Genomic DNA, 25312 nt, shown 5'->3' with positions numbered 1-25312 from the left:
GGTGCATGGCTGGGTGCATCGTCGACGGGAGTATTATAACATCTCGACGACTACCTGTCGATCGAAGCAAGAAAATGCGCACTTCCCGTGTCAGTGTATTTTGGCGCGTCGGAGGCAGTGGTCTGCTGTTTTTGTTTTACTTCGGCCTTTTGCCTCCCGCCTTTTTTGTTGTTAACTGGGGACTTCAAGCTCTGATTTCTACAGAGATCTTTCGCTTCAAACAACAGACGCTCTGCATTCAATGCTTCCATATTGCGGCTTCTGGGAACTTGTACATAAAATGCCAAGGATGTAGCCCTGACGAATCATGGGGACGGGCAGCGTCATACTAACTAGAACTGATAGCTTGACCAAGCATTGGTGATAATACTGGATATCTAGATAGGCATGTCGGATCATAGGAACAACTATGAATATCCACAGACATTTGATGCGACTTTTTTAAAGATTTGTAACGTGTCTTATTACCTGACTGATCATATTCTAAAATCGCCGTTGTGGATGGCGGCTTGGCTTGCGTTGACTCTCAGTAGCTTCTGTGCATGGTGGGAGTCCGCGGCCACGTCACAGCCGGCCTCAGGCTTTGATAGCAACGACACTGGCAGTTGTGGTATCTACGCCGATGGATCATACTGCAATTGGCCATGTTTGTCCTTTTACCGGTAATTTGCGAAACAAAATTGCAAGGGGCTCGATATGCCCCATAGCATGCCCTTTGACTTCCAGCGAAGAAGCAGACAGAATAAGTGCCACAGGCTGACTTGCAGCTGAACGGCACGCTCCACACGAAAAAAGAATTCCGGAGAGCAACCAACTAATTTGGATGCAACATCAATTCCGAGTATGTATGTGGGCATGTTCTACTAAAACCCAAAAGGACCGCCTCCTCCAGCGAAGTGAAATTTGAAGTTTGCGCCGCCCCCATCTTGATGAAACATGAAAGGATGTCCTCCCCCGAACGGACTTCCTTGAAACGGACTACCTCTCTCCTGTGAATTGGGGTCATCCCCTTGATCAAATCGGGCCCGTAACTCAGGGTTACTGAGGACCTCGTACGCTTCATGGATAGAGGCCATTTTCTTTGATGCTTCGTCCTTATCGATGCCCTGTTTTGCAGCCTTATCTGGATGATACTTCTTAGTTAATTTGCGATATGCTGCTTTTATTTGCCTCTCATCGGCATCATTTGCCACACCTAGAACCTTGTAATAATCTTTCGTCTGGCTTCGCTTTCGAGCAATTTGCGCCTTGCGCAAAAGGGGATGTACCTTATCACCCTTGTCTGGACGTATCTCGGCAGCTTTTTCAAACGCCTGAATAGCTGCATCATACTCTTCACTCTTGACGAGTGACTCGCCCTTGTATATGAGGCCCCAGAATGACTGGGGATTCAGTTGGATTGCTTTCTCACAGTGTTCGGGGGCGTCTTTATGCTTTGACTGGATGAAGAAAGAGAAGAGTCAGTCTATGCTGTGGCCGACCGAAAATGAGGTTTGAAGGTACTGAAGGATATTGTAGGCGGATGATGGAGAGCGTGAAAGAACGCAGAATTTGAAAATTTCTACGTAATGATAATATATAACGATGACGGACACTGACTGAAGTGTCAGGCTTACCTCTGTCATTGCTTGGCAAGTCATTTCGACCACGGTGGCATACAGCTTTGCCTCGGCTTGTTCTGGAATCGAACCATCTTGTCGGAGGTTGTCCATTTGCTGAAGAATGGTTGGAAGCAGGCCCGGTTCGTCTGCAGACCCTACTAACGACCGTCGGGCCATAGTAGTCTGGCCGCGATTGAGCTGGCTCTCAACCTTTGAAAATGCCTTTTGGAGATGTTTTTCCTGCTTGAGCAACGCATGACAGACTTTGGAGTCAGGATCAGAGTGTAGGCATTTTTTCAGCTGTGCAATGGCGCGGTCAAAATCGGCGAGCACATAGAAGGTTATTGCAGATATGAGAATGTGCGGATCGGTGTTGCCTGGCCGAAGCTGTAGGACATGATGCAAGTCGCCCATACCTTCCTCGACCTCTCCACGCTGAAACCTGCATCGTGAGCGCCGCTCACGCAGATGTGCAGCGCCGGGGGCGACACTGATAGAGGCACTAGCCTGACTGATACATTCCTCCCAATTATTCTCTTTCTCCGCCGCCTCTGCCAGGGCTTCGGCTCCCTGGGCTTCTGCCAATTCGACAAGCTCCGGTGAGTCGTCATTCTTCCTTGCTGCGATATATGCTGAACGGGCGCCTTCCCAGTCGGCACTCCTGATTTTGATCTTGGCTAATTGGATATGCGCGCCCTCAAACCCTGGCTTGAGATCTAAAACCCTGCCAAAGTCCTCGCTGGCCCGGCCACGGCGGCCAAGGGAGAGATAGGTGGTGGCACGCTTGAATAAGGTCATGTAGTTGGACGGGTCTTTGGCAACGGCAGCATCGTAGTAGGCAAGAGCCTCCCTGGTTTCACCCCTAGCGAGATGTGATTGCGCTGATGTTAACAGTGTCGATACGGGCAAGTCGACGGGTATGTCTAGGGCGACCAAGTTTGTGGCAGATGCAAGCAAGCTTGCTGTGACGGCCAGGTTGGAAAATCCCAGTCGCATTGTTGAGGCGCAAAGACGAGACGCGGTGGGTTGACGACAGGATCAAAGAGGCAACAGACGGCTAGATTTCAACGCCGGCAGCGGTGGCAGGTAATCCGATATATGTTGTCAACTTCCACTCCAGGGTGGTGAAGCGCGCCCAGGGGTGTTGTTCTCGAGGCGGCGATCGACTGGTCGACCGTGGTTGGCGGCGAAGCGAAGAAGATGCAAGTTCTGTGCGTATCGCTATCCGATAGTTAGATGGCACGGTTGAGCACCTTTAGGGGGGAGAAGGGAAGCAGGATGTGTAGAAGGCGAAGGAATAGTTACAAAGTGCAAGGTGGCCACTAACACTAGGCTTTGCATGGTTAAGTGTTTGGTGGCGGAGACAGGTTCTCACGACAGCAGACCGGCTGCACATGTGGGGCGGGCCCTGGGGCTACTTCGGTACGTTTACGGAGTACTCCGTAGGCTGCTACAGGACACACACAGTAAGAATTCATTCGTAGCACGGTCACAATCTGATAACGGATTTCACCGAGCGCAAGCTTGCCAGGCACAAGGCCGAAGGACTGAATTGTACACGTCTTCGAACTTTGAGAAATTTCCCTTTGATAAGTCGGACTCAAATAACGGCCACCTGCGGTCTCTTCCACGTGAATACGGGACTGTACATAGACTTACAAAACATTGGTTCTCTGGTCTCTGTCCCGACTGCTGACCTGAAGGGTTGTGGGTCAAAATTCCGACGACGTGAAGATTTGGGGGTTAAAAAGGCTGGTCGTCATCGAGCACCTACCGCAAGGACGCTTTTCCCGGCCCGAATTTTAGGGGCGCCCTCAACGACAATGGTCCTAACAGCAAAACCTCCCCAGGATCTTGATGGTTTGGCGGCCATTTTTTCTCCGTCCATGGCTCGTATTGCGGCTGCAACTGCCAAGGACTGGTCGTATGTAGACGTCTGGCTTGCCTCCAAGTTCCCCGATAGCCACAATCTGCCCAGTTTTGAACGCAATCCCTCAACACTCAAAGCCCTGCTCGCGGTGGCCGGCACCAATGAGCGTGCTGACGACGGCCATAATCTACTCGCCAACGCGGAAAAACTTACCCTGCAAGAAAGCAGTTACCTAGATGGGTATTTCGAAGATTTAGAAGAGGGTCCATCTCTTCGAAAAGTCTTCCCAGGCATCCGTGAACATGTTTTATCAGCCGTTTCCGCGCACCTCGACCAGGATGGGAAAGCTGCCCTTAACGCTATGGGAGATGCAGCCGTACAATATGGGATCACCCTCCCAAAGCTGGAGCACCTTCGCAATCGAATAATCACCCTGCAAACGACTTTGGCCGAAACCTCTCAGGCAAGTTTCAGAGCAGACGTTTGGAGAAGTTTCCTTGACCGTGAAGCGAAGAAGGCCACAGACTGGCTTGCGACTACCCGGAGCGAAGATTACGGACTGCCGTCAGAACTAGCCAAGCATAATCTGGACCTACAGCGGAAAACTAAGGCCCTGATTGCGCATTTATCAGATGCACAGGAGCGCATGGTAACCTGCATGCCATGCGGAAGGGGCTCTGATCCAAACATTCAACTCGTGGCTGAGGAAGAAGAGCAGTTTATGGCTATATTATCTCAGAAGAGGGAACTAGACGCGCAGATGACGATATTCGAAGGGTTGCCGAGCGATGGGGACAAAGCTGGGGACGAGGTTGACGCACTTCGGCAAAAGCTGAGAGGTTTCACTTCTCGAAGAGACGAAGTCTTCGAAAGTTTAGTTGAAAAAGCCAGCCCGACCAAGCGGCGTCCGGGACGAAGCGTCCTCTGAGTGCAACTTGAGCGTCCAAAAGCACCTCCTTGGGACCACGGAGCGGACCCTTCCACCACATCTACTAATTTCTCTTGTTCTTGCCCGAGACTGCGCCACCCAATCTTCCAAATTGTCGCCCAAGGCCAGATTTCTTGACTGGAGGAGCTGGAGCAAGTTCTTTAGATGCCGCCGGAGAAATCACTGCAGGGGGTGCTCGATTATTGTTTTTCAAGTCCAGTGGTCCATCTGTTATACGAAGCTCGCCAAGACTTGCCGTGGAGACGTCTTCCCCTTCGAGATTGTGCCGTTGTACGCGTCTTGCTCGTTCTTGCACACTGCGAAACTTTTCTAAAAGCTCGACCCATCTAATACCTCCGTCATCTCGACCTTTGAGCCGATTTGGCCGATCGTAGTTGGAGCTGCCGGATGGCGTCGACGCACTAGAAGTAGAGTGAGTATTTTTACACATTGTACATGAAACAAGTCACCGTGGTTGGGTTTGAGGGGAATGTTGTTCACTCCCCGATCCGCCGGCGTACCTCCGAGGTGCTACAGTCAAGTACCCTATTGAGCTGACGCTGTTGAGTCTATTTTTTAGGGCCGCGAAGGCTGATGATTGTGGCAACAACATAAGTATCCCGTACATGCACTTGTACAGGTATGGATGTTTCTCCGGTTCTAGCAGTTGCAGTCTTAAATCTGAGGTTGGCGTAAGCAAGGCAATCAACCGGCCAAGCGATACAGATTCTCATGGTCACTCACAGGTGAATACGGGGGATTCAATCAGCTGCACTAGCTTATCAACCTGGATTAGAAGGTTCACAGTCATGTCTAATTCACCACTACCTCCTCATGTTAGCATCATGATCTCCAGGAGAATATAATACAACAAAGGTACATACAATATTTGAAGCAAATTGTAAGCCTGCTCGTAAGCTTGTGCCAGCAAGCACAACGAAAACGTGGCAACGGCATTGTAACACCAAGAGCGGAACAATGCCACAAACAATGTTTGACCATCTTTGGTTTCAAGATTTCGCAGACGTTTCCGTACTTCTGCAAGTTGTGGGGCCGTAATAAGATTATTGTTCAGATTCTGCACCATGATACTAGCAAATTCAACATCCTCCTCCTTCTCTATGCAATCAGCTAGAGTGCGATATATTCGCTCCGGGCTGAGGCTAATGCATAGTTGCCGAATGATCAAGTTTCCCCTCGTCTCTAAAAGTTTGCGATCGGTAGAAAACAGCTGCAATAAATTGACCATGAAGTTTGCGAAGTAGTCATCTTCACTATTTCGGGATATCTGCGACAATAGCTGAAGATCTTTCGTGACGACAGCGTCGGATGGGTCAGAGAGTGTTTTTAGCAACGCGGGAAATGTCCCATCGTTAAATGCCAAGACCTTTCTAGGCGCTTTTCTGTGGAGCATGATAAGCCAAGTCAATGCGGCGACCCTTGTTGCTTCATGGTCATTCAGAAACAAGAGGGTGAGAGAGTTTACGGCAGCAGCATAATCAAGGTCAGCCTGTTGCGAATTGGCAGATATTCCACCGGATATCGAAGCTGACCGACCCAGACCATGGCCGGAGCTCTGAGTGCCCTGCTCACGAACGCTCGATAACGACATTCGATTGCTATGGGAATCATCATGTCGATCAACAGCTAAAGTGAGCGGTGTTGCGGATTGAGATTGACCTTGTGAAATGCCCTGGTATTTTATCCCAGAGTCGTCTGAAAGCGAGACCACATAATCCATGAGACAGGTATTTACTCGGGTAGCAGCCTGATGAATGGTCTCTTTGGTGCTAGCCATGGCTGGAAGCATGTGAGCGAGGATCTTAGGGGTAAAAGGTAGCACTTCTTCCGGGCAAATGTCGAGAAATTCCACAATCCATCTAAGAGATTCCAAAAGACAGTCTTCTTCTGCTTGTGGTTAGAACCAATCACTGCAAGGCAGAATGTGAAGATGGGCATGGAACAAACCTAGCGGAGAATCCAGAGTCGCCGTAAGGATCTCTAATATGTTGTTGTAGTTGACTTCAACATCCTGTCCTGGAATCCAGTCCTCCTCAGCGCTATCCTCCTCATCGTCGTCAAAGGCTTCGGAATCAATCTCGTCACCTTCTTCGAGGTCTGGCCGAAGACTTTCTGTGTCCATGGAATCTTGACGTTTTCGCTTGCCACCCTCTCTCGACTTTTTGCTCTCGACAATTCTTTTTTTCACCCGCGAGATTCGTTTGATCTCGTTAAGAAATTTGTCAAGACAAGACTGCGTTGCAGTTTGCACATCTGTGTTCGGATCTCCAAGAAATTTGAGAAGAGCTCCCAGGAAGTCAGGAAGGTACGTGACGAGCTCAATGTCGGGAATAGAATCCAACAGAGTTATCCAGCCAACAAGAAATTGCCGAGTAAAGGGATTTATGACCCATATTCTCTCCTTCAGCAGAGGTATAAATCTTGGCAGCGAGAATGCAGTAGGTAGATTCACTTGCTGATCTTCAACAATAGCCTTGTCGTCGTCGTCGAATCCTGGCGGTGCCTCGAGCACCGAAACATATGAAGCAGCCGACTCCGAAACAATATCTTTAACAAGCCGGTCCAGCAATTCAGCGCCATTCTTCACCGATAGTTCAGAGTCCGCCCCAAGCTATATTACTTTTAGTAATCGACAGACCTTTGAACATGCTGAATCTAGAGACTAAAAGGAAAGACCATACCCGACAGAGTTGATCAAATATGCTATTAAAATAGACCAAAATCTCGCCCTTTGCAACCTTGGCGATGTTGTACATTGCCTCACAGGCGTAGTATCTTACACGGGCGTCTTGATCAGTGAAGCAGGCAAGCACCGGCGGAACTATCTTGGCGAGATAGCGTGGGAGGTCCTAAAGGATCCCAGTCAGCGTTTGGCGAACAAGATAAGTGTCTGCACTGAAGGTAACATGGTCACGAAGACCGAGCTCTAGAACAGAATCTGTTTCCTTCGGATGGGATGAAGAGGCCGTATTGCGCGAAGGGCCGGGCCATGACTCAAAGCGCTGAGGTTCAGCTGAACGACGTCATTTGTACTTACAGGGCCAAGAGCAATCGCCGCCGCAGCGAGACCAATAAGTCCCCCATTTCGAGCATGAGGTTGGTGGACTGCATAGGCATAGTCATTGCACAGTTGCTCGAGAATATCGTGAACTCGTTGGTAGTCCTTGGACGCGACAAACTCTCGTATGACTTTTTCTAACCTGTTCGACACAAACAACATCAGAGACAATGCTTATCATTTGTTCAACTAAAAGTTTTGCCCAATTTTTTTTTAATTTTTTTTTTAATTTTTTTTTTTAAAAAGTCAACAGAAACGTACTCAAGTGCTCCGACCTTGCGCTTATCGTATAGTTTGTCGTTCAAGGCGCGTTGAATGTTGGTATCCATGGCCACTAGATCATGCTTCTTAACAGCGCGGGCTGCTGGTTTGCGAGGGCGATCATCCGCCTGACGATAGGCACTGATTATACAGAGCTGCGTTGGAATATACTCGAGGGAAGCGGTGACAGCCAGCGCGATAGCTGCTGCCCTTGGAGTACCACGCTCTTGAGAAGACGAGACAGTGGTGAACGACGAGATAATTTCGACCAGTCTGCCAGTATTATTCTTGAGAAATGGTTCTCGAGGGCGAGAGCAGACAAAGGCGCGTATTGCTGATCCGTGGGTCTCCAATGACCAATTTTCGAGGCATCGATTGACGACATTGAATCGAATCCAGAGTGCGTGCACGACGGTTGTAAACTGGATCAATTGGTGGCACCGCGGCACTGTGGGGTATGTCGCCTCTGGTGCTGCATGTGGCGTCATGTCACCTGAACACCGCCGACCATTCTGTATCCACATGACGCTCGGCTTCGGCGAGACGTTCGTCTACCTCAATCTCCTGTACTACGTGAGGTAAGAATCCCCTTCCCACAGCGGTAGCGGTCGACGGGGCTCCCAACTTGCCGCCGCCGCCCCTGCTTACGCCTTGTCAGCACCCTCATGCTTCACCGCGAGTACTTCCCCTTCCTGCCGACCCCGGAGTCGGAGCCACGGGGTCCAGTCGACCAGCCCATGCTGGGGGCGCCCGCCCCCGAGGGCTGGTGGGACGACAGCTCCCGACTCCTCTTCGGCGCGGCAGAGCACATCGCCGCCATTCTACACGAGGCCTCCGAGTGTGGCGTGCATCTCATGACGCCCTTTGCCGGGTTCTGCGCATTCTCAGCCGGCTACCTCAACCTCTACGTGGCGAAATACCCCCGAATGAACCTGGGCCGCAGCCCGCGAGCAAGCGACTGTCTCAAAATGTGTCTCGACTACCTGGAAAAGTTTCGACTTGTCTGGAAAATCGCCGACGGATGGGTAAGCCGCCCGCAAGCATGACACGACCGTGGCCACCGTTGCGCTAACATTGAGAGGGCGGCACGCGCAAGATCAAAACGATACACCATGCATCCGTGCTCTACGAGCGAGCAACCGAGGACCGGACACGATACCAGGGGCGCACACGAGCAGACTTTGATACTCTACACCAGTCTGTCCACGAGTTCCGTGTCGTGGATAGATCCGACGCGCATACTCGGGAGATTCGGGGCGCGGAGCGGCCCTCGGCGCAGGCGACTTGGCCGGTTCAAGGGCACGAGCACGAGCACGAGCACGAGCACGAGCTCGACACTAATACCTTGTTGAACCAGCTTTTCGCGGAAGTCAGCAATAACCTCGACGAGCAGGGGGCCTGGTCTCAATGGTGGCCGGCGATTGATCAGGTGGATCTTTAATGAGCTGCGTAATTACATCCGGGGTTTTTTTTTTCGTTGAAGCTTCCAATGAATGAGTGACGACCTTTGATTTTTTTGATTTTTTTTTTAAAAAGGGCTGTAATATCTGGTTTTCTATACATGTCCTATTTTTATTTCCCGGTCTAGAAAAACAGTCAACAGATAATGCACCTCTTCATATGGCTCCCCTCCCGTCACCGCCAACAAATGCATACCTGTCGCGTCAACCATTCGCCGTTTCTCCTTCCAATCACGCCTTTGCAAAGACCTTTCTCGAGTTCATCAGGCGAACAGCAAGCATAAAGAGCATGCCGACAAAAGGCGCCACAACCACGCCAAGAGGACGTTTTTTGAAGCAGCTAAAAAGGCACGTAAATGGCGTCTGGATTCTGTACTAGATCTACTAGAAATTTGGGACGAGAAGGGTGTACATTATAGGCGAAGAGGTTAATAGCGTTATTAGGTTGAAAATTGGCCCGCCTTGGTGTCCGGCCCGCCTTGCTGTCGAGCACCACCTTTGGTGGTGAGGGCTTTTGCTAGCCGAACCACATAAAGTGGGGCGGGCACGATTATAACTACGGAGTAACTAACTACATACAGAGTCTTACCCGGGCCACCCGAAGCATATTTAACTTCACCTTGTCAAGCTCCTCCTACGTCTAGTTAATGACATGATACATCTATTGAACACTGCTTTTTTTTTCACGGGAATCTAGATTACTGCCTTGGAAATAGCAATGATGATGATCTTTTTGTCCTTTTATCTTTTCATCTTCTTTCTTTGCAACAAACGACGCCTGCTCTATTCCCTCAATGAGAGTGATTGACGATATTAGAATCGGAGGCCCGCCCGGATTGAAAAATACTCTGCGCAAGTGAATAGGAATGCACACTGTGTAACAACACCCCAGCCATGGAACAATGTCTTCTCAACATCTTCGAGAATTTCCTCTCCATCAGCCATGGTGTCCGAAAACACCACCATTCCTTGCTACAGTCTGCTGGCATTTTGCCAGAATAGCTGCTTGTCGGGAAACTTCTGCAAGTCGACCAATGACAGCCCTATTTCCATCGGCAAACCCATACAGAGCATAGGGAATACCAACATCTCGGCAGAATTCCATGACTAGTTTTTGTGCCTTGCGAAGATTATGTCGAGGCACCCGGGGGAAGAGATGGTGGATTGCCTGGAACTGGAGCCCTCCGTGGATGAAGTCGAGCCAGGGGGGGCAGTCCACATCCATTGTGGTTCGGAGCATGCGTTGCGCGAAAGATTCCTGCGGTCCCAAGTCTGATGTGCTCATAGAAAAATGGGAGAGCACGATTTGCACATGAAGCGGCGAGGACGTAACGTGACTAACCATGACAAACATGAACCGCGTCCTGCCGTCAGGCAGCATCTTGTACATAACGCCGTACCCAAACCAAGCCCAGAAAACAAATTGCCCCACGATTTCCAAGTACCAGTGCCAGGCTCCAGGGCCACGTCTTGGGCCTCTCCGAGCAATTAGATAGTCCCATGACAACCGGTAGAGATTGAATCGTCCTAACGCAAGGAGAGGATAGTATGTCCAAGCTTGAATTTTCAACATAAACTTGGCAACGGCATCATACTCCATAACGCGATCGTAGTATGTCGATCGCAAGCTTCCCAGTAAGCGGTGTGTGACGGCGAAGAGGGGCATGTGTTCAATATCGGGGTCATGCTCAGGGGCATTCGTAACGATGTGATGAACGTTATGATTCCTCTTCCACCAGCCAAGAGACAGGCCGCCAACAAAATCAGCGACGAATATTCCAATCGCAGTATCGATTTGATAGTCGTGTGTGATCCCCATATGTCCCGCGTCATGCGCAAGGAAGACGAGTTGATGCCAAGCAAGGCCTAAGCATACTGCACCGAGCACGTATTGCCCATAGCTTAGACATATGAGCATAGCGGCAAAGAACCCAATATATCGGCAGCATTCGAACATGTACGCCGTCCGGCTGCATTCGTAAAGGCCTTGATCCATAATAGCCTGGTGCAAGTCTTTGTACTTGGCTGCTATTTCGTGCTGCGTGGCAAGATCAACCCCCGGGTACTTGCCGATGTCTAGACTGATCTGCTCTCTTGTGAGGGCGTCTAGATATGACATCCCAGTAGTGTCAGGTTCCACACTTGACTGCGAGGATATTGATGCTGGCCTGGTGGTGTAATCCTTGTCATCGCCTCGTCTTCTCAGGCCTTTGTAATCGACATCAAATACAGGAGATGGCGATCTAGAGTTGGGAGTGCTCGAGGCTGATACTCCTTGGTTATCCAACTCCTCACAGTCCATATTGTCGGCGTCAAAAGATGAGCGAAATGAACCCCCTTGAATTGGTGGCCGGAAATTGGTCCAAAGACCATGAATTTTGCCGATTCGGTACCGCATCATTTGTTCTTGAGCAGCCTGGGAATGAAGACTGGAATATAGGGAAGGAGGAAGCCAGTTAGCAGAAAATTTCACCTTTACGAAAATGTTGGGGGTGTGAGATTGCCTACGCTTGGATTTCATCTGTGGCATCCTTGCCTACCATGTGTAGTAAAGCCTTCTCACCGCCGGGGTGGTAAGGCAGCCACGCGTCGACTTTGAGTACATGTTGATTGAAAATAACGATTTGTTGACCATCTGCTATACGACTCTCGATCTCGTTTCTGGTCATGAAAGGGTATGTCCTAACCATGGTACACGTTGAGGTCGAGTTGATGAAGGTTGATTCCTGGCCATCTGAACCAATCATATTGATTGGGAGGTATCTACGCTGCGGTAGACAAGCTGAATACAGAATGTACCGCCAATGATGTCTTGTCGGGGCGGTACTGATCTGCTAAGAAGGACTGTCCGTTAATTACATGTCCCGCCCTCGTAAGTTTCGAGGCGCGTGAGACGGCAGACTTGGGATCCGAAGGGTGATTTGCCGGCGTCCCGCTGAATAGTTTCGCAATTGAGAGGCCGAGCGACTTTCGTCAGGGTCGGGTGCTTTGTACAATCTATCCGCCGTCTGTGGATGTTTAGCCTAAGTGAGATGGAATTGGGCTGCCCCCATGGCCAGGGGAGAAGAGTAGAGAGAGGGAGAGGGAGAGGGTGCCAGCAGACCGCTTCGTCCACATGACGCTCGGCTTCGGCGAGACGTTCGTCTACCTCAATCTCCTGTACTACGTGAGGTAAGAATCCCCTTCCCACAGCGGTAGCGGTCGACGGGGCTCCCAACTTGCCGCCGCCGCCCCTGCTTACGCCTTGTCAGCACCCTCATGCTTCACCGCGAGTACTTCCCCTTCCTGCCGACCCCGGAGTCGGAGCCACGGGGTCCAGTCGACCAGCCCATGCTGGGGGCGCCCGCCCCCGAGGGCTGGTGGGACGACAGCTCCCGACTCCTCTTCGGCGCGGCAGAGCACATCGCCGCCATTCTACACGAGGCCTCCGAGTGTGGCGTGCATCTCATGACGCCCTTTGCCGGGTTCTGCGCATTCTCAGCCGGCTACCTCAACCTCTACGTGGCGAAATACCCCCGAATGAACCTGGGCCGCAGCCCGCGAGCAAGCGACTGTCTCAAAATGTGTCTCGACTACCTGGAAAAGTTTCGACTTGTCTGGAAAATCGCCGACGGATGGGTAAGCCGCCCGCAAGCATGACACGACCGTGGCCACCGTTGCGCTAACATTGAGAGGGCGGCACGCGCAAGATCAAAACGATACACCATGCATCCGTGCTCTACGAGCGAGCAACCGAGGACCGGACACGATACCAGGGGCGCACACGAGCAGACTTTGATACTCTACACCAGTCTGTCCACGAGTTCCGTGTCGTGGATAGATCCGACGCGCATACTCGGGAGATTCGGGGCGCGGAGCGGCCCTCGGCGCAGGCGACTTGGCCGGTTCAAGGGCACGAGCACGAGCACGAGCACGAGCACGAGCTCGACACTAATACCTTGTTGAACCAGCTTTTCGCGGAAGTCAGCAATAACCTCGACGAGCAGGGGGCCTGGTCTCAATGGTGGCCGGCGATTGATCAGGTGGATCTTTAATGAGCTGCGTAATTACATCCGGGGTTTTTTTTTTCGTTGAAGCTTCCAATGAATGAGTGACGACCTTTGATTTTTTTGATTTTTTTTTTAAAAAGGGCTGTAATATCTGGTTTTCTATACATGTCCTATTTTTATTTCCCGGTCTAGAAAAACAGTCAACAGATAATGCACCTCTTCATATGGCTCCCCTCCCGTCACCGCCAACAAATGCATACCTGTCGCGTCAACCATTCGCCGTTTCTCCTTCCAATCACGCCTTTGCAAAGACCTTTCTCGAGTTCATCAGGCGAACAGCAAGCATAAAGAGCATGCCGACAAAAGGCGCCACAACCACGCCAAGAGGACGTTTTTTGAAGCAGCTAAAAAGGCACGTAAATGGCGTCTGGATTCTGTACTAGATCTACTAGAAATTTGGGACGAGAAGGGTGTACATTATAGGCGAAGAGGTTAATAGCGTTATTAGGTTGAAAATTGGCCCGCCTTGGTGTCCGGCCCGCCTTGCTGTCGAGCACCACCTTTGGTGGTGAGGGCTTTTGCTAGCCGAACCACATAAAGTGGGGCGGGCACGATTAGTGGTAGGAACAAAATTACTGTGGCAAAGCCACTGGCCACTCCGGCTCGGCTAGATGCAACATTGAATGCGAGAGCAGCCCATTTGAGACGTAGCACCAGACTACCGCGGTGGCATGTTCCACCAGTAAATTGATTCTAATGTTGGGTCAACGGCCGCTAATCAGCGACGCTACGGCACTTGTTCAGGGATTTGGGGCGGCGTGCTAGTGGCGCTGGGATTAAGGATTAAGGGTGCATGCACGTGTGCTGACGAATTCTGGATAACTTACGGAGTACTCCGTAAATTACGGGTCAACTGGTACGGAGTACTCATAACGAAACCAGTACCAATACCAGAAGCCAAAATCACACCACGCCAGACCATTGCTTGGGACATCTCGAACAGGTCGCTGCACAGAGAAGTAGGTATAATAGGCGTCTTGATGGCTCTGATTAGAGCCCCCCATTTTTTGGCTATTCCGTGTTGTGTAGAGCCTCGTTGTGCGGTTACTAGAGCAACAGAGGCCAACAAATCATTTTGCTAGTTGTGTCTGTCCGTTCACGATTTTCGATGTTCACTTCAACTTGCGTATGTAGAAAATAGAAGGTTCGAATTGACCAACGCGTCCGCAACATCTAGAGAGGCTAGTAGTATACAATACTGTCACTAATAAAACCTGGCTATCGGGCACGGCGGAGGCTATAAGTCCCTTAACATATAGTTCATTACTATTTTACACCGTCTAACATGAGAACATCTTAAACTACAACGAGCTCTAAAGCCAAATGCTAGCAGGAAGCCAAATGTACGAAGAACAACTGTAGCTAAGCTACTACCGTCGGTTATGCCTTATCGAAATCACGTCTGCTGGAGATCCCACTATCAACCGACTCACTCAACTTCGACATCGTCCATCGAGGCCTAAAGACTTCTAGCGCTTGGCCAACTCTTTTGTTTTTTATACAAACGTGTTTCGCTTTAGAAGTGAATAGCCTTTGAGCTAGTGGCCATGGCGGCCTCCTTGAAAGCTTCCGCTAATGTTGGGTGGGCATGGCAAGTTCGTGCAATATCTTCTGTTGATGCACCATACTCCAGGGCCAATGTGCCTTCAGCAATCATCTCTCCAGCATTAGGCCCGATGATGTGAACTCCAAGAAGTCTGTCCGTTTCTGGATCAGCGAGCATTTTGACAAGGCCATCGGTGTCTAAATTGGTCTTGGCGCGAGAGTTGGCGCTGAATGGGAAAGTCCCCACTCGGTATGGGATCTTCTGGTTTTTCAACTCTTGTTCGCTCTGGCCGACCCAAGCAACCTCGGGATAAGTGTACATGACGGAGGGGATGCAGCCATAGTTGACATGCCCATATCCCTTCTTAATATACTCCACGACAGCTACAGCTTCTTCCTCCGCCTTATGAGCGAGCATCGGACCGAAGGTAACATCACCAACACAGCGGATGTGCGGAATCTTCGTTCGGTATTCGGAGTCGATGATTACGCGACCTCGTTCATCAAGCTCCATGCCTATGTTCTCCAGGCCCAAGCCCTGTGTGTATGGGCGGCGGCCAATGGCAACCAAAACAACATCTGTACTGAGCTGTGAGCAGAATTAGCGGTTGCTCTCCTCATCAAGTAGTTTATCAGAAACGTGAGGAAAAGTAAGAACCAAGAAGAAAGCGGAAACAAAGGCGAGAACAGGGGTGAGTTCCAATTTACAGTTTCAGGCTTGCCACCTTTGGCAGCGTCAACCTCCAAGGTGACCTTTTCACCAGATTTGTCGCCGCTGACGACCTTGGTGTTCAACCTGAAGTCCATGCCTTGCTTTTTCAGAAGCTTCTGAGTTGACTTTGCAATTTCCGTGTCCATACCAGGCCCTCCTATCTGGCTCAAAAACTCGACGACGGTGACTTTGGTGCCTAAACGTGACCACACTGAGGCCATCTCGAGACCAATGATGCCGCCGCCAATGACAACCATGGTCTCAGGGATTTTGTCCAAAGCAATGGCGCCAGTGCTGGTGATAACCCGCTTCTCGTCAATTTCAAGACCGGGGAAGGGGGTGGCTTCTGAACCAGTGGCAATGAGAATGTTCTTTCCTCGGACAGTTGTCTCGCCACCATCGTTAAGAGCGACATGAATGTCATTCTCGTTGACGAACGAGCCTGCACCTTTGATGTAGTCGACGCCATTCTTCTTTAAAAGAAATTCGACACCTTTGGTGAGACCGCTAACGGCGGTGTCTTTGGCCTTCATGAAGTTGGCAAGATTCAGCTTGACGTCGCCGACTTCTATTCCACGGTTCTTCGTGTCATGCAAAATCTGGTGGTATAAATGAGAGTTATTAAGGAGCGATTTCGAGGGAATACATCCGACGTTGAGGCAAGTGCCGCCAAGAGTGCCACGCTTTTCAATGCAGGCAACCTAAGAACGTTAGCTAATCCGCAAAGAAAGCCCACAGCAGGTTCAGCGTCATTGCTTACCTTCATGCCCTCTTGACCTGCTTTGATAGCGGCAACGTATCCGGCGACACCACCACCGATGATAACAAGGTCCTTCTCCTCTGAGGAGTTGTAAGCTTCTAGACACAGGATAAGTTCGGAAACGGCTCGTCAAATGATTATTACGGACCTGAGGAGGAGGCATAGCAGCGGGTCCATTTCGGCAATGATGGAGATGAAATGAGGGTTGGCAAGCTGGGAAAACGCGGTAGTTAGAGTGTTGGACTAATAGCAGCGATTCCCATTGTCGGAAGATGACGCATCCCAGGTGAAAGTTCCAGAATCGGACCACTTACGAGGAATGCCGCCAGGATGGCGGCCTGACGGCGATTCTGGATACAAGACGGCTAGTAAGCATCTTGAGGCACCGATATGCAGATTATAGTTGGTCAATGGATGCCGGATGACATGCGATGGCGATGAGGGCGAAGGTTGAGTTTTAGACACAGGTGCGTCGCCAGAGAGCTCCTGCGAGGCTTTGGGGCAAAACTGCAGGATGGCAATGGCAGGGGCTGTTTACTTAGTTAATTTTCCTCAATGGGTCCCATGCACAGGAGGAGGCTCGCAGTGAGGTATACTAGTTAGTATTACTACTCCGTACGGAGTACCTCATAACCCACTAGGCGAGGAGTGACCAATGGGGTGGCTCAGGGTTGATTGTCGTAACAACAAATGCTTAATGCCTCAGGACGTAGTGTCGAGCCATAGGCCGTACCATTCCGCCTTGAGGCGATCTTAGCCGCCAGGCACCAGCATCGAAGCCCAAAGAGGCCAGAGACAAACAGTGATGAAGTGTCAGAGGAATAACTATCAATTTCCCCTGACAAATAGCAATTTTATCATCAAACTGCACGATTTGAGGAGACCTGAGAGGAGTTGAGCACAGAGTACGACGGCTCATTTCTCAAGAGAAAAGAATCATCGTCCCTTTACAGCACCGGAACCGTTGTCATAACATGTAGGGTGTGCAACCAATGACTTAGCTGGCTGGACATTTCTTTGGACGTCACCTGAGGTGCTATGAACCGAGCTACTTGTGCAGGAAACCATCTTACGCATGAGAACAACTGGGTCAAACTCACTAACTGCGTCAAAAAAGGCCGGGTGTACCGCAGCAGTCAATGACCTACCTTTATCACTGAAGGTAGTCAGTCAGTCAAGGTCAAGCAGAACGGAACGTGGCCAGGCCTAGACCAAACCCGTTCGATTCGAATACTTCCCATTGCATCTTACGTCGAAAATTAAACATATATATAATTCGTTGCTATCTCACCGCTTCTGATCCACGAATAACGGCTTGTGCCTTCTTTCTCACCCGGTGTATCGCCTTGGTCTCCTTTTCACCTATATACTTTGACTTGCGGATTTCGTCCCTTAGAAACCAGTGCAAATTGGTTGCGAGAGCAGGAAAGCCGCTTGCAGGGCTAAAGACACGGTCCACCTTCAGATCTTCACTACCCTGTCTCCCTCTGCAGTGCCGTAAGAGACTCAGAAGAAACAACTCCACAAACAAGGAGGACCAAGTGTTTAGCTCTGATAGGTTAATGGGTTTGAGGATGCTGATACTGAGGGCACCTTTAGCCACAAGTGATGCGTAAAACCGAGCAATGTTGCCCAGTCGATGTCCGTTTTTGAGCTTTTCCCCCTCCGTACTCGCCTCGACTTCTGATCCTTCGCTAAATAGGGATTCGCCTAAACTTCGAAATATTTTCCACATACGATCTTGAAAAGCGAATCTTATCCGGCTGTTCGCGCAAGCTTGCTCCCCTAGCAAGGCGTAATACTCATTGTAGTCTGGCTCGCTCCCAACACATTGTACCAAAACTTTGGTTATTTCAAGTTGCTCATCTTTCCTCAACTTCAGATCCACAAATTGGCGATAGCCATGTTCGGAGTCAAGGCCCGACATAATGGCGGTAAATACGGCGATCTGGGCACCTGTGTAGAGGCCTTGTGCCCTTGCCTTGCTTGGATAATCTGGCAAAATAAAATCCATGTCCTCATCGTCCGTTGCGTCTTGGTCGTGACTCACTGCTTGAGAGATCATCTGCGCTCTTTCCTCAGCATCACGGTAGGTCGGAACACTGGCGCCTACTAGCCACCACTCTCCGTGCTTGTCCACACTTTCAGTATCTTTAAGGCCAATACCCATTGGTGCCAGACCATCTAGTCGTTTTGACTGTGATTTGAGTTCACCAAGGCGTTTTTTCATACGAAGAACATGCTCGGAAACGATGGAAGAGTCCGTTCCCCTAGCACGCGGCTTGCTATTCTTCAAGTCCTGGATTGTTTCAACCATGAATTTTGTGCGTGCCGAGACATTCGTATAACCGACGTTGTGAACGGCAGAGATTAAAACGTTTGAAACGTGCTTGAGCGCCTGAGGATCGTCTCTTCGTAATAGCCTTCCAGCCATTCGACAGACTTTAAGGAGTAGTTCAACATTCAGCTCGGAGAGATTGTCTAACAACTTTTCCATGTAGTCGAACAGAATCCTGCAGCTGACGACCTCAAAGACATATAGCTGCGTGAGAAAAGTCAGAAAATTCGAAGGTTCCTTTTTTAGCGCTTGCTGTTTACTATCGTGTTCCGAAGCTTGGCCATAATATTCAGCAAACTCCTTGATTATATTTTGTACGAGATGTGATCCAAAGCTGCAACCCGTGTTCATGTAAACCGCAGCAGAAAAACCGCCGACTAGCACGAAGAATTGGTCAGGGAGACTTTCTTGCTTGCGCATTTGTGCTAAAATGGCATCAGTAAGGATCTCAGTGACTTCCGCACGGGCATTTGTTTGGTATATATCCTCGACAGATCGTACAATCCATATTAGGTTGGCATCCGTCAATCGATTGATGAGGCCTCGTATCTGTCGTTGCAGCTGAGGCTGAGCTTGCTTCTCTGATCCCTTATTTTCATGGCGTCGTGACAATGGAATATACTTCGCAGTCACTACACCGCTGGTCGGTGCGATGTAAGGATTCTCCCTCTGCGGTTGTTTGGAATTTCCCGTTACACTTTTGTTGGAATTAAACACACTGGCGGCGCCGTCTTCGTCGAAATCTGACATTCCACCACGACTATCGGCGCCTCCGTCATAGACGGAATCAAGCTTATTCTCACCATAAGCAGCGGAATCTTCCATATCAGACGAACTGAGCGAAACGCTTTCGGTCATATCCTGGGTCAGAGATACCTCCCTAGACAGGCGATCGGCCACGGGTTCTAAAACAGGTTTAGATTCTGTCTTCCTCCTCTTTGAAGACAACCAGTCATCATAGACAGATTTCCATTTCTTTGTATTGTCCTCGCTGCAGGCAATATGCTCGCTGGACTCGCCAATCAATTGATCGAGGCCGTCTTCCTTAAACGATTGTGGTAGAAATCGACGACCCTTTTTTATACCAAGCTTCCTCTCAAATTCTTCAATCTCGGCGTCATCTTGGGCTAATTTCTGAAAGTGTGTCTTCGATATCCCTCCTCGTTCTGTAGTCTTGGTAGTTGTAGCTGCTGGTTCTTCACCAGATGAATCCTCCCACTTATTCAGTTCTTCATTTCTGTACTCCGAGTCGATGGCTTTGCCATTGTCTGCTGATGTGTCATCAACCTGGTCCGTCGCTGAGAACTGGGATATCAAAGCTCGAGGTACTGAAGACGATTGAGGGACTGAACCAGGTGGAGAACTGAGATCCTTTTCTCGCATCACTTGCTTGGAAGCATGCTTGGAGTGCCTCCGAGATTTTCTCTGCGTTCTTTGGAGCCTGCGATTTTCCTTGCGGGCGAGGAACTGAGATGAGCCACGATATCTCTGCATTGCAAATCCCCCATGTTGTTTAAGTGGCGGTGAGTCGACGGCTATGCGCTTCAACAGTTTCTGTTGCAGTTCTGCAACCGAGCCAGCTGGCATATTGACCAGACTACCTTCAAAGGGTATCAAAACTAGTCGCTTCTTTGTGTGCAGGTAGTGCCCTCGTATCACTAAAGGAATACAAGTCAGATACTTCAAAAATATCAAGTATATTGGCTGCGACTTGTGATGACGTAGGCGACCGATGGTGCTCGAAATACAGCCAGAACTAAAAGCACCGGCATGGATAATGCATAAACAAACTCTCCCAGCAGGGAAGTGCTGTTTGATGGAAGAGAATCGGGTTGGTTTGACGGGCAACGAAACACGAAGGGCAAGGTAGACCTAAGAAAATCAATTTTGTCAAACGTGAACACGAGCTGGGGTTCCAAGTAACGCGGCGCAGACTGCCAAAGGCAAAGTAATTGTGGGGCCCACCAGCCGCTCATTGCAAGTTGGCCGCCCCACAGCGCACCGCCAGGCATCATCACAGCTACTGAGACTGGGCTGCTCTGCAAGTTCTTCACAACACATCAAACGGACACACCGTTGGAATTGTACAATGGACTCTATTCGACTCAGTCAAGACGAGGTTAGGAGCCTGCATTTCATTCCATACGCCATGTCTTCTCGGCCAGATACAGTCATATAGCTAACCCGCAGACCAGTTTTTCGCCAGACTCGACGAGCTCTTCACGCAAAGGAAAGGGGCAAATCATGGAGCGGTCTATTTAACTCAAAAGCGCTGTGAGCAAATTCCCCTTCCACATCACCTATGTGAACCCGAATTTTCGTTCTAGCAACCTCTTATTATGGAGACTCTCATTAAGCCGAATCATCTATAGTAACAATACGTACGGAAGAGGATACCTTAGACAAGGACGGTGCCGTGTCTGATGGGCGTATCAAGGATCCAATGCCTGTCATTATCAGAGCTTCAGATGGGAAGTCAAAAAGAGCCAGATCTAATAAAATGAGGATGTCAACGATCGTGGAACCACATGATCTCGATAGTTTTTATATCAGGTTTGCTGACATTTGCAAATGTGGGATGGTGGCATTGAAACCTAGAGATCGGAGCAAAAAGAAGGCCAAGGCAAAGAAAAAGAAGGCTTCGTCATGAAATCAGCTGGGCATTGTTGGCCGCAGGCCGAATTGAGCGACTCTGGGGGGAAAGAGGGGGAAAGGGGGGAATTATCCCGAGTGTGCAACAAGTGATGGAACAAAGGAAAAACGCCCCGTCAGGAAAGAGTGTTGGGTTGACTCTGCTATCGCAGATCATATTGATACCTTGGCGAAGTATATCTGAATTGAAATGCTTTCAATCACAGTGATCAAGGCGAGAGAGCTGATGCCCGGTGTCATTTCCCACTTTTGATCACCGGGAATATATATACAACGAGTCCCATACAAGGGCGAGAATATGAGGTAATATCTGATCCATCTGAAAGGCAAGACTGCAGTACCATCTCCCAATGTAGATAAAACCGGCTGGTTGCGAGTTTTCAACATCACGGCCGATAACAATCACCTGTTACACTACCATCCCTGACTAAGCTGTTCATTGCGTACTAGCGTCAATACCATTCTGTCGCAGAAATGTAAATGCAACGACACTGCTCACTAATCTCAGGTAAGAGCCGCCACTTCCATGACGTATGGACTATAGATCATCCAACTTTTGAACAATATCAATTTGCGGAAAGATCAGCCGAAAAAAATAGGACATGCAGAAATCAAGAGACGAACTGTAGGAGAGTGATGGAATACCGAGATGAAGTTCTCTGGTACCTCGTGAAGTAAATCGTCCCCTCCCAAAAAGTGTGATCCATGATCTATATTTCGACCATAGAAAATTGAGAACCCTACCAGAATATTCGCCGCTAATCAATAGGCCTTGCCTACATAATCTGGTCTTGCGTCAAGCCACCATGTGTGCCGGTTTCCATGCTGTCGCCACTGGGCTGATTGAGATACTTTACAAAACTCAAGTTGAGCGGACGGCCGCCGTATTGATAGCCCTGGAACTTGGCAATCGCAGTCTCTGCAGTCTCTGCAGTATCGAAACGAACCACACCTGTGCCTCTGGACCGACCACTAGGTTCGTACTGTATTTCGGCCTGTTCCACCTTACCAATTGTGGTGAACAAATCCACCAGATCGTCGTTGCTCGTGGACCATGGAAGCTAGTGACAAGTCAACTCTAGGTCACCAGCCTGGTATATCATCGTCCATTGCTGACTCACATTTCGGACGTAGATTGTCTCGCCCTTCTCTGTCCCGGCGGTAGCGCCGTCTGTGAAAGGGTTCGGGGGGACTGCAGCAGCGGCCGAGGCATCGAAGTTGCCTCCACCACCAGAGAAGCCTCCGCGACCGCCGAAACCGAAGCCTCCACGACCGCCCCCATAACCTCCACGACCGAACCCGCCGCTGAATCCGCCTCTCATACCGCCGCCATAACCCCCACGTCCAGAGAAGCCCATCCCGCCAGAACCAGCATATCGGTCTTCACGGACCTCAAGCATTCGTCCTTGCCAGTCATACCCATTGAATTGCTGAATAGCATTTCGAGCATCGTCAGGATTCTCAAATACAACGATACCAGAGCCTTTGGGACGGCCGTCAGGCCCGAGGTGTACATCAGCGCGAATAACGCCGCCCACACGCGCTAGCGGGGAACAGTGTTAGACGGAGGGTTAAACCACAAAGTATACATGTCGCATTCTCGACTCACCAGCTTGTCGGAAAAGATCCTTCAGATCCTGCCACCCGATGTTGAATGGAAGCTGCCGAGAGTTAGTCGGGTGACGAACAGAAATCATCGTCATCATCAGGGGCAAAACAAACATTAGCCACGTAGATTTGTCGGCCGCCGGCGCCAGGAGGACCGCCATAGCCGCCTTGGTTGTTAAAGCCGCCTGACATTCCTCCACTAACCCCACCGCGGTTGCCTCCGGTGGCACCGATAAATCGTGGCTCAGCTTCACGATCCTTTGTCAAGATTAGTCGGGGTTCCGGTAGTTTTAATTGTGATGGAAAGTTACCTCTCGGACGTAAACCAGGCGTCCCATCAGGTTCTGGTTGCTCAATTGAGCAACGGCTTGCTGAGCCTGCTCTCTCGTTGCATATTCCACAATTCTATAGTGAACCGTAAGTCCTCTGCTAATTTCCCAATTAAGCCAACCGTGTCGCTTTGAAATACGTACCCGCATCCCTACAATCATCCAGGACATCGTCCAAACCCGTCAACCCTGCCATCCAACAAGAGCCAGCGAAAGGGAGTGTGCCAAACAAGAGGAGGATGGAAAAGGGAGTGAGGAAACAAAAAAGAAGAGAAAGAAAAAGAAACCAGCCAAAGACTATATGATAAAGCCCACCTTCGACATTCCATTGGGGAGAAGGAGCACATCAGCAAAGAGCACCTCTCCAGCTATTGAAAACAATCTGTCAGATGTCCTGCGCGTTTGGCCATGGTCATGATTGCGTACCCTGTCTCATAAAATCTTTAAGATGATGCCATTTCACATCGTAAGAAAGATTGCCGACATAGACACGGCGGTCTTGCTGTGAAGTCTCCCGTATGTTGTTCATCATTTGTTCCCTTGCCGCAGCTCGCTCTTCATAAGATCGATGCGGTGCTTGTCCGCCGTAACCTGCACTGGATCCTCCGCTAGGGGCACCTGTTGCAGTCATGGGCGAGCGATCACGGCCGCGACGATAATCGTCTCTACTATTCGACCTGCTACGAGGCGAGAATGAACGCCTTCGTGATTGTCGACCCGGGCTTCTGGAGCGTCGGCGGGGGGATCGGGACCTCTCTCGCTTCGCCCAGTTAGCACAAAGGCTATCATAAACAGTTGGGATGCGTGACAAATGGACAACAACGACTGAATGATGCCATGGTACGTTTTTATGTCCGTGGAAGTTGGCCACATAAGAAGCATATCGCCCTTGCAGGCGTAAACGTTCGGGGGCCTTTTCGGGTCCCCAAACATACCGGCACTGCGGAGACGATCTCTTGAAGGCGTGCGGGTGCTACCAAGCACGCGCAAAGAAGAGACTCAATGCGCCGAGTTCTGCTTGGGCCAGCGTTTGGTGATGGGAAGTCGATAGGAGAAGAGGTCAAACAGAGGCAAGAACAGAGGGATTGAGGGGTAAAGGCAGGCACGATAAAAAATGGAATGAGAGAGCCAAAGAGTCACTTACTGGTCGATAGGTATCGCCTGAATCAGCTATGCAAGAGACTTAGATATTTTAACAGACAGTATTCCTGGGGAAGATGAGATGGAGAGAAGACGATAGCCGGGAATCAAGATCGAAACAAAGCACAGAGAGTAGTGAAAGAATAGTGTGGGGTTTGTACCAGAGAGAACAGTCCTGGGCGGGAAGTAAGCAGGACCAGAAACATGCAGGTAGGCGGGCTTGTGATAATGCAGTGTATGGGGAAAAGGCCAGCAGAACAGGAGGTTGTTTTGTGCCGGTGTGTATCTTGGTGTGGATGATGGTGAACACGTTACAGTACGCAAGACGAGAGATCACATCGACTGTGATGGGTGATGGTGATGTATGCGAGGCGTGCCGTGTACAGCCGATGGGCGACAAGGCTGAGTAACTGAGGGTCTGCCTGGGGCGAGCAAAGACGTAGCGCTTCGCAACAGTGTGCCTCTGTGGGTAATAAACGAGACGACACCAGACAGGCTACGGCCAGAGGAATAGGTATTTGGCACCCAAACGTGGCAGGCAGGTCGTGGACGGCGATAAAAAGCGAGTACCGCTTTGGACGGGGTAGGGGAAAAGAGGGCGGGCAGATAGCCGTCGACACACGTACGGCAACTTTAGAGCGGACCATCGAAGTACATACCCATGACCAAAGTCTAAGCGTCTGGTTGTTCACAACGAGGCTCTGTGCCCAAAGCTCGGTGAAAAGCGAGCGGGTGTCTCAACAGAGGGAGGGTAGGTCAAGCCTGGCCTGGTTGCGGTTGTGGTTGCCGTTGCCGTTGCGGACACTGAGCGGGAATATGACGAAAGGCGGAGGAGTACTGTGGTGAGGAGAAGACGCTACAGTCAGCAAACAACCGAGTTGCGCATGAATGCAAGATGGATGCAGCAAAAGTCGGAATCGGGATGGTGGTGGCGCGACGGTTGAAGGGGGGGTGGGAGGACGATGGGGTAAAGCTTGCCA

The 25312-nt window shown here is 50.2% G+C and overlaps 9 protein-coding genes across 9 annotated transcripts; 3 read left to right on the top strand and 6 right to left on the bottom strand.

The window, feature by feature from the left end:
- Nucleotides 1–863: 863 nt before the first annotated feature.
- Nucleotides 864–2597, bottom strand: MAM_00110 (DnaJ and TPR domain protein; the record flags this gene model as incomplete). The annotated part of the gene is made up of 2 exons (XM_040818910.1): nt 864–1439; nt 1617–2597. The coding sequence occupies 2 exons, from the start codon at nt 2595–2597 to the stop codon at nt 864–866; spliced, it is 1557 nt and encodes a 518-aa protein (XP_040682174.1).
- Nucleotides 2598–3424: 827 nt separating this feature from the next.
- On the top strand, nt 3425–4399 carry MAM_00109 (uncharacterized protein; the record flags this gene model as incomplete). The annotated part of the gene is made up of 1 exon (XM_040818909.1): nt 3425–4399. One exon carries the CDS (start codon nt 3425–3427, stop codon nt 4397–4399), a length of 975 nt encoding a protein of 324 aa, XP_040682173.1.
- Nucleotides 4400–4463: 64 nt separating this feature from the next.
- MAM_00108 (uncharacterized protein) lies at nt 4464–7807 on the bottom strand (the record flags this gene model as incomplete). The annotated part of the gene is made up of 8 exons (XM_040818908.1): nt 4464–4821; nt 4921–5080; nt 5144–5223; nt 5284–6307; nt 6368–7031; nt 7102–7269; nt 7458–7620; nt 7740–7807. 8 exons carry the CDS (start codon nt 7805–7807, stop codon nt 4464–4466), a joined length of 2685 nt encoding a protein of 894 aa, XP_040682172.1.
- A 454-nt stretch (nt 7808–8261) lies between these two features.
- On the top strand, nt 8262–9180 carry MAM_00107 (uncharacterized protein; the record flags this gene model as incomplete). The annotated part of the gene is made up of 3 exons (XM_040818907.1): nt 8262–8317; nt 8398–8764; nt 8821–9180. The coding sequence occupies 3 exons, from the start codon at nt 8262–8264 to the stop codon at nt 9178–9180; spliced, it is 783 nt and encodes a 260-aa protein (XP_040682171.1).
- A 956-nt stretch (nt 9181–10136) lies between these two features.
- On the bottom strand, nt 10137–11946 carry MAM_00106 (Fatty acid/sphingolipid desaturase; the record flags this gene model as incomplete). Its single annotated transcript, XM_040818906.1, has 2 exons — nt 10137–11628; nt 11708–11946. The coding sequence occupies 2 exons, from the start codon at nt 11944–11946 to the stop codon at nt 10137–10139; spliced, it is 1731 nt and encodes a 576-aa protein (XP_040682170.1).
- Nucleotides 11947–12314: 368 nt separating this feature from the next.
- Nucleotides 12315–13233, top strand: MAM_00105 (uncharacterized protein; the record flags this gene model as incomplete). Its single annotated transcript, XM_040818905.1, has 3 exons — nt 12315–12370; nt 12451–12817; nt 12874–13233. 3 exons carry the CDS (start codon nt 12315–12317, stop codon nt 13231–13233), a joined length of 783 nt encoding a protein of 260 aa, XP_040682169.1.
- A 1531-nt stretch (nt 13234–14764) lies between these two features.
- On the bottom strand, nt 14765–16428 carry MAM_00104 (dihydrolipoyl dehydrogenase; the record flags this gene model as incomplete). The annotated part of the gene is made up of 4 exons (XM_040818904.1): nt 14765–15382; nt 15502–16206; nt 16266–16360; nt 16410–16428. 4 exons carry the CDS (start codon nt 16426–16428, stop codon nt 14765–14767), a joined length of 1437 nt encoding a protein of 478 aa, XP_040682168.1.
- Nucleotides 16429–17547: 1119 nt separating this feature from the next.
- Nucleotides 17548–20190, bottom strand: MAM_00103 (nuclear protein; the record flags this gene model as incomplete). The annotated part of the gene is made up of 1 exon (XM_040818903.1): nt 17548–20190. One exon carries the CDS (start codon nt 20188–20190, stop codon nt 17548–17550), a length of 2643 nt encoding a protein of 880 aa, XP_040682167.1.
- Nucleotides 20191–22031: 1841 nt separating this feature from the next.
- Nucleotides 22032–23823, bottom strand: MAM_00102 (RNP domain protein; the record flags this gene model as incomplete). The annotated part of the gene is made up of 8 exons (XM_040818902.1): nt 22032–22316; nt 22377–22798; nt 22865–22916; nt 22978–23121; nt 23175–23268; nt 23337–23344; nt 23508–23560; nt 23619–23823. The coding sequence occupies 8 exons, from the start codon at nt 23821–23823 to the stop codon at nt 22032–22034; spliced, it is 1263 nt and encodes a 420-aa protein (XP_040682166.1).
- Between the last annotated feature and the right edge of the window lie 1489 nt (nt 23824–25312).

The sequence above is a fragment of the Metarhizium album genome (genome assembly GCF_000804445.1).
Source record: "Metarhizium album ARSEF 1941 chromosome Unknown scaffold_1, whole genome shotgun sequence".
Classification (NCBI taxonomy): Eukaryota; Fungi; Ascomycota; class Sordariomycetes; order Hypocreales; family Clavicipitaceae; genus Metarhizium; species Metarhizium album.
Note: the sequence above shows the minus strand (reverse complement) of the source record. Positions and strands in the feature narration are given on the sequence as shown.